Source organism: Microtus ochrogaster, chromosome 2 (genome assembly GCF_000317375.1).
Source record: "Microtus ochrogaster isolate Prairie Vole_2 chromosome 2, MicOch1.0, whole genome shotgun sequence".
In the NCBI taxonomy this organism is placed as follows: Eukaryota; Metazoa; Chordata; class Mammalia; order Rodentia; family Cricetidae; genus Microtus; species Microtus ochrogaster.
The window spans coordinates 46194634-46202996 of NC_022010.1; the positions used below are offsets into that span (position 1 = coordinate 46194634).

General features: G+C 42.6%; 1 protein-coding gene across 3 annotated transcripts in view; it reads right to left on the reverse strand.

Annotated features, from left to right (window-relative positions):
* The window catches only part of Dcbld2 (discoidin, CUB and LCCL domain containing 2), a 64820-nt gene that overhangs the window by 14970 nt on the left and 41487 nt on the right, over window positions 1-8363 (reverse strand). For all 3 annotated transcript variants that reach the window (XM_005344937.2, XM_026785826.1, XM_005344936.2), the window contains exons 5-9: window positions 6477-6549; window positions 6056-6189; window positions 3565-3605; window positions 2401-2616; window positions 1554-1678 (exon numbers count right to left, since the gene is read on the reverse strand). In XM_005344937.2, coding sequence (XP_005344994.1) covers window positions 1554-1678; window positions 2401-2616; window positions 3565-3605; window positions 6056-6189; window positions 6477-6549 — 589 coding nt within the window. The remainder of the gene's footprint in view (window positions 1-1553; window positions 1679-2400; window positions 2617-3564; window positions 3606-6055; window positions 6190-6476; window positions 6550-8363) is intronic.

Genomic DNA, 8363 nt, shown 5'->3' on the forward strand with positions numbered 1-8363 from the left:
AGACAAGGCGAGCCCTGCTCATAGGTGCCGACTGGTGAATCTCCAGGTTACAGGGCAAGAGTATTCCGTATGGAACCGGCTGCTCTATTGGTGGCGCAGACAGAGTGAGAGACCTTGAGGCCAGCAGATATCTACAATTCCTGGCGTAGAGTTTAATAGAGCAGGAAGCTGGAAAGGAACAGAGTAATGGCAGCAGGAATGGACGAGCTAGATAAAGATTAGTCGGCTGTGCAAGGGGATTTCCCTTAAGCCCTCATCATAAGCGAAGACACAGCTTAGAGTCAGAGAAAGAACCCCAGGGCCAGTAAACAATCTTAAAATGACACAGGCCTCAAAATACTCTATATCGCTAGTGCACACAATGGAGAAGTCTCATAATGCATGTGACATTGTCTCAATGGTGTCTGGCAAGTTAGAACCCAAAGCTGCTCATTGCCTAGCAATTTTTAAAAGTCAAGACCTGAATAGAAAAAAAAAACAACTGTTTTCTGACAGCTTAATTGCATCCCACAATAAAGCTCAAACACATATAAAGGATTATGATAATAAAAGCATCCAGCAGCAATCAATGGCATAATGGCATTGTGATATGTAGGATAGAATTACTGGATAAGCACACCAAAAGAGTTAATATGCTCAATGTTCCATGTACCTATGAAGAAAGACATGGAAGAAAAATTTAAAACTCAAGATGAAAATAAAGAAGGGAAAATACAGTACTGGAGCTAAAAATGCATTAGATGGGTTTAACAGATAAGATACTGCAGAAAAAAGACAATAGAAAGACAAAAAAATACGAAATTTCCAAGCTAAGTCATGGAGAGGTGAAAAGAAAAGAAAAGAAAAAGACCAGAGCACCAGGGCCACTGTGAGGTTGCCTCCAGGGATTATGAAATACGCATGGGGAGAAGAACTAAAGGGAAACACTGCACATCTCACTGAGAGAAAATGCCATCTTCACCTTCCTTGGGGCTAGAGATTCCTCCTCTTAAAGATTCTCTCAATGATCACAGCCCAGAAACCAGGGAGTGGGACAAACACCCGGGGAGACACTTCTACCTCCTCTTCCATTTTCTCACCTGCTTGGCCAGTTCCAGTATCTCCACAATCTTTTGCTAAGACGGAACTGTCTAAGTATCACAGAAATTAGGAAAATCTGATTTTTACTGACACAGACAGTGAGGTAACCTCACAATGGCCTTTCCATCTTCAGTGTTCTTTAGCTTTTGGCTCTAACGCCCTCCCTTCTTGTCTGTAGTTGAAATCTGAGAAGGAAGTCAGAAACTTTAGAAAGACAAGAAACGGAATGTAACTGTTTAGAAGTTCTTACTCTAGTAGCCAAAATATTTAGATAAAAATTCAGTAACAAAAATCAGTACTTATATAATCACAAAGACCTGGAATCACCAACAGTTTTCTAAGCCTATTTATAAGGTGAAGACAGTAACAAACAGTACCTAGAATACCCAGAAGAGAGCAGTGTAAGACATGCTATGAACATATGTAAGTATGAACTAGCGAGCTTCCGTAACTCCAGCCAAGGCCCACTTTACCTTGTCCTGCTCCACACCAGGCTCTCTGTAAACAGTCCATTTCTGCCCATCGTCACTGTACAGAACTCTATAGGCAGACACATAGTAATTGTGTTCTACCATGGTAGATCCAGTGGTTACAATACCTGGGAACAAAGAGTTGCTTTCATCAATGCACAGGCAGAGACTCCCAAGTCAGCAATAAACACCTGCGATGCACCGTGCGAGTATTCCTGTCGGTGGCTTATTTCCACCCCTGTGGGCAGTTTTCATTCTAACAGCCCCAGCTTTGCTCCTTTGGAGACAGGAAGAATTACGGACACGTGTGAGGGAAGAGCTTCTGTGCCTTTGCCGCTTGTATTCATACCGTTAGAAGATACATTTCCACTACCAAGAATGATTTTCTGGGAAAGAACATCAAGCACGATGACGGGTATCTTCAGTACCAGGGCAAAATGAATCTTTCAGCCTAAGTCTCTAAAGCAATCTCAATCACCTTGATGGCCGTTGAGTCGGCCTGAGTTAAATCTGTACTCAGCACATGTGGAACCTAAGTTTCTTCTAGCACTTTCGATGCACTCTCCTTAGCTATCAATTCCTTAATAACTGTAAGAGGTCTCAAAACTCACTTAACTGAAACCCTACCTTAAAAGGATCATATTAAAAATAAAATAGAACTACTAAAAATTAAATGCAAATTCTGCTTTTGGCAAAATTTATGAAAGCATCCCCAGCAACATTAATACCGTGGAGAAAACTGAGGCGCAAGCTTTATAATTTTCAGTGGCCTAATTTCCAAAAGTTTCAGCTGTCGCGGGGTTTCCAAATAAAAGCCGTGCTGGTGTGCTGCAGAGAGCATGTCTCTCACCTGTTATCTTCTTCTCCTTATTCAGGTCGATTTGCAGCCACTGATGCTCATCCGTGGCAAAAGCAGCCCACGGAGGCCCAGGTTTTCTTAGCCTGGCCTTCTCCGGTTTCCAGCTGTGCTCCTGCCCCAAGTGGTCAGTCCACTCCAGCACAGATGATGCGGTTATCTGGGCATCGGCAATCACCCCAGATTCCATCCCCAGAGTCCCATAACAGCCTGAAGTAGAGAGGAAAACCCATTTGGTTTCTAGAAGTAAATTTGAGATCTCTATAGCAGTGCTTCTAGAGACTTGTGACTGCACAACCAGTCAGCTGCTTTCTGGGCCTTGGCCTCTGTGTCCCACCAGAAACCTACAAACCTACACTTGCCTCTTGCTGTCTACAGGGGACCAGTTCTGAACAGCCCATGTTCCCTGGCAGTTACTAAAACCTGCAAATGCTCAAGTCTTTTATATAGAATGTGATAGTATGGGCACATAGTGTGCTATCTGTCAACTTTAAGTCACCTCTGGGCTACATACAATGCGAAAGAAAATATAAATTGAATGTATATAATTGTAACACTATATTGCTTAGGGAAAAACAATGTGGGGAAAATTTCTGTGCATGTACCTAGCACAGAAACAAGATTTCCTCTACATCTTTCCAATCTGTAGGTGTGAAAGCCATGGATTTGAGGGTCGACTAGATATATTTTCAAGCATTAGCTGTTAAGTCTGCAGAGCTACACTATCCTGTCTCTGCGGTGCCCAGCAGGTGAAAAGGCAACTTCTTCCTGTACCTCTCATAGGTTTTGTTCAGTGGCATATCTTGTTGTAAAGCCTTCCCCATCTGACTTCAAACTTTCAGACAAACGGAATGAATTAATTCTTTCTTCAGACAAAATCTTTGTTTGTTTTTCGATACAGGGTTTCTCTGTGTAGCTCTAGAGCGAACTCACAGAGATCCACCTGCCTCTGCCTCCCAAGTGCTGGGATTAAAGGCACGAGCCACCACTGCCCAGCTAGCCTACCCTTCATATAATTAGGTCCTTATTTTACTCATGCTCTTCTTGAAAGCGAACGAGAAAGAGTAAACAGTTCAGCAGTTACTGGGTGCCTGATGGTGCTCAAAACAACATTAGCTATGACACAAAGATGATGGCCCGCGTGCATGGAAGGCTTACCACTTGTCTTAAATGTAAACAGACTCGTAGATAAATAGCCCCTGAAAGAGAGAAAGGGTCTCATGTGATACTCAGTTAACATGTAGCTTCCCTGTATTAATCACAGTGAAATGTTAATTTCTCCTATTGTTTAAAGGGCTAAGAAGAATCCATGACTACAAATCAAACAACATGCATTTTAAAAAGCTTCTTTTTCCCTGAGGAAGACAACCTGTGAAATTACCACAAACAACTTTTTCTGTAAGTCCGGCTAGCATCTAGGTTTACACAGGTGACTGTACAAATATGCCGTGTAACTTTTAATTCTTATTTTATTCCTTTCTCAAGACATACATACATAAAACTTTTATTCTCTTTAACTCTGTGAAAGAACATGAAAAGGGGTATTTCAGAGAATAAGGCGAGACTCAAGTGTCCTCATAAGCACACAAGAGACTGCATTTTCCTTAGAGAAAATCAGCACGTCTGACGTGAGCTATGACAGCCATCACATCTGGACTTCAAAGGAATGGGTAGGATGGGTGAGCTGATGAGGACGGAAGGGTCAGACAAGAGAAAAACTTGCCTGTTACAGAACAAAAGAACACTTAAGAATCCACAAGATCTGGAGGATGTTCAGTTACATTCCTCCCTTAACACAATGTTCAAATGGTCACAAGAGGATGCAAATTACTATAATTATTATTATTATTGACATTATTATTATTATTTTGAGATAGGATCTCTCTCATTATCCTATGCTGGCCTTGAATTCACTAAATAGCTCAACTTGACTATAAACTCTGGATTTTCTTGCTTCCCCTGCCTAAGCCTGGAAACTGCAAGCATGCGACACCACACCCATCTTATGTTCTATCAGAAACCTACAAACATGCAGTAGTCCCTTGGTGTCTGAGGAGACCAGTTCCAGGACATCCTATACTCCCTGGCAGGTAGCAAAATCTGCAAATGTTTAAATATCTTATACGAAATGGCACAATAATGGTACATAACCTACTATCTGTCAACTTGATGTCATCCCTGGGTTACTTACAATGCCAAAGAAAATATAGTGTTTTACATATGAAAGGGAAACCACACATGCCTCCAAACTCTAAGGGTAGAACCCAGGAAAGAATGAAAGGATGTGCATAACATCATGTAACAGAAAACCAAAGGGAGAGAGCAAGCCACTTTTGCCTGGCAACAGACTAAGAATGTTTTCTATGCAATTAAAAGGCTGTGGATAAAATAAACAAAAAAGCATTAGTGGAGGAGACATGTTTTGTTTGTTTTTGGAGACAGGGTTTCATTTTGTAGTTCAAGTTGGCGTCAAACTCACAGCCCTCTGCCTCTAGTAATGTGGGCACGCGCCTGTATGCCTGGCTACTAGGTGACCTTTCACAGACAAGTTTGCTGGTACTCTGTCATGTCCTGTGTAAGGACCATGCTCTTTTCCTTCTAAAAGGAACCTGTCTGCAGGACTAAGCACAGGGAAGAAGCCAGATTTTAGAAGCAGACTGCTAATAGTACATCTTTATTTAATGTTTCAATTGGTCCTGATTTGGATGTCTTGTCTTTGCTTTACAAAATACCCGAATACTGTAGAGACCAAGAGAATCCATATTTACAACTCTTTTGTGAGGAAGACTTTTACAATTCTCCTACTTTATGTCAAAATCTATTTCTAGTAACCATTTCAGTTAGCCATGGTCCACTCTGGACTGCACAAACTACAAGGACTATGGTTTCATCTTCTGAATCTATTTATTTGTTTGTTTTTTGAGACAGGGTTTCTTTGTCCTGGAACTAGCTCTTGTAGACCAGGATGGCCTTGAACTCACAGAAATCTGCCTGCCTCTCTCGAAATTCTAGGATTAAAGGTGTGCACCACCACTGGGCATCTTTTGAATTTTATCTTCAAAGGACGTATGACCTTGTCCACAAACTCCTAGACTTCTGTTCCAGATGGTTTCAAAGCTGTGAAAAGCAGCAACACTCACAAACCTTGGTGCGGCAGAACAAGGTAAGCAGTGCAGAGCAAGCGAGCCACGGGGAAGAACACCTCCACCCTGCTGGACTGCACTACAGCCTGTGTGTGCACGGAGCTCCAGAGCCACAGGGAAGAACACCTCCACCCTGCTGGACTGCATGATAGCCTGTGTGTGCACGGAGCTCCAGAGTCACGAGGAAGAACACCTCCACCCTGCTGGACTGCTCTATGGCCTGTGTGTGTAGGGAGCTCCAGGTTTCCAGTTTCTGTGAGCTATTACCAACGCTGAGGTGAGCTTTGGTGATATAGCTCTTTTGACTACTTTTTGTTCCTGTAAGGAACCTGTCACCCTATTCCTGTAAGAACCCCCCCCCCAAAAGAAAACTTTCTGGTTCACCACACTGGACTACAGTGCTGTCATTGGTTGTCTCTCTGGTGGATATCTGTCTATGTCTCCCCTGGAATAGTGTCACGCAACTCTACCTCCCAGCATGCTTACTACAAAGAATGTGCACTTACACCACGGAAGTGACGTTGTTGGCCAAAGAGCTTTCATAATACGGGGTGCCTTTGCTAATCACAACACTGATCTGGCCACCCAGGACGTTTGACACTACTCCTGCATGGATTCCAGCCATGCACAGTGGCGAAGACTTGAAAAACAAAACAAAACAAAAAAATTAAATGAACTTTTCTTCTTATCATTCATAAAGAAGATACCTGTACTTTTTCAAGAATTTAGCTGTTATGGCAGATTCTCAGAAACAGGTTATTGCAACAAATACACTTTTAGTAGAAGAGTTAGGTTTTACTATAAAGGCATCATTTCTAACACATGAAAAGACAGAGACATATAATATATATTATCTTGGGAGCATTTCTGATGTGGGTTTAAAATAACAGTGTACACAGCAGTGAAGGAAGTCTGTATTCAACTTACATCTCTGTATCCATGAGGAATTGTTCCAGATATTTCAGCAAAAGGGAGCAGGCAGCCAGCTGGGCAGAATTTACTGAGAAGGCAAACAAGTGAAAAGTGACAGAATGCTTACTTCCTGCGGGAAACACCCCAAGGAGAAATCTTATACAATCCATACATGCTGAGTCCGTGCAGTGCAGAGCAACATGGAGCCAACCCTTGTGAAAAAGCCCACTCACACTTTCTTCGACCCACACACAGTGAACATACTGACAAAAACGTTCTTGCAGCCTACAACTCCTCGACCATTTTACTTCGTCACGAGCAGTAGATTACTTTCTACTCTAAGACCTATCCACCATGCCCCTCAGGTTTATATGAATGTCCACTATGTTGCCCCGATGAGGTCTGTGACTTATGAATGCTAACCAAATAAGATATGGTCCTTCCACCTGAATCCATACTCAAATGGCGGAAGAAAACATTCATTGAGCACTTACACAGATGTTTGGGATGGGGAGGGGGTTTTTAAATGACTGAGAGAACTATTATCTAATAAAATACATACATCCAGCAATTTTGCTATGTCTGAGGGGGCACCCCAAAGGTCTCAGGTAATCTATACAACCGTCTTATAGAGGAGGTACTTTTATTGCTATTGTTTCCGTTTTACAGACAAGGAAAGTAAAGAACTGTGTACCTAAGTCACAAAGCTAGGTTCCTCTTACACAGGGCTTGATATTGCTTATTTGAACCAGCAGATGTCACTGAAGTAAGTCACTGATGGGAAATCCACAGCAGAAGCTAGGAAGAGCATGGCTCTGAGACAGGATGCTCTGCTGTGGTCCTAAAAGGTACTGTGAGTACAAGGAGAGGAGCAGGATCCAGGTCCTGTAGAAACCTTGTGGGCTGTGAAGTAGGGGATGCATCTTCAAATCAAAATAGGAAGCCAGTGAAGGACTGTGACAGCTTACACACGCAACTCAGTGAGTAACGTTTTCGGAAGGTTATTCTTGCTTCTAGGAAGGCACGAGATTATAGGGACTCATGAGTGTTAGCTAGGGGACACAAGGAAGACAGCACGTAGTTCAGGAGGTGTGATGAGAGCTCATATGTGGGGGTGACAACAGAGCTGGAAACCATGTCATCCAGGACACACTGAACAACACTGCAGCAGCATGTTTTCCACAGAAATATCAGTCTTTTATGTGCACACGTGTTTCCGTGTTCGTGTGCATGTGTATGAATGCACGCTCATTTGTGTGTAGAGGATGGAGTCAACGTCAGGAACATTCCCCAATACTTCTTCGCCTTAGGTTTTGGAGATAGATACTCTCCCTAGACCTAGGATTCTAACTCACCAGCTAGGCTAGGCTGGCTGATTGATGCTGAGTCTCAGAGGTTCTCCTGCCTCTACCTCCCCAGCACTGGCATTACAGAAGTGTGCAGCCATGCCTGGGTTTTATGTGGGTTCTGGGACACTGAATTCAAGTCCTTATACTTGAGTTTTAATGGCTCTACTCACTGAGCCTCTCCCCAGCCACGGAGCCAATCCTAAAAACAAAATAAAGGTTCTTTAGGGGAGTGCCAGCACAATGGAAATTAGTGAGAAGGGCACTGAAAACACAGCATGTTCTGCTTTGCAGTGAGGAACATATGCTGTGTACACAGACAAGACTGAAGTGTGACGTCAACCAAGGTTAGAAAAGGGAAATCAAGAAGTCGATTCTTGTCCAAGCACAAGACAAAGGCATAAAGCAGAGATATTGTAGGAAATTGGTGAGAAAAAGCATTAAGAACCCTATTATAGTCTCTGTCAGTTTGTCTGCCTGCCTATCCATCTATCTATCTATCTATCTATCTATCTATCTATCTATCTATCTATCTATCTATCTATCATATATCTAC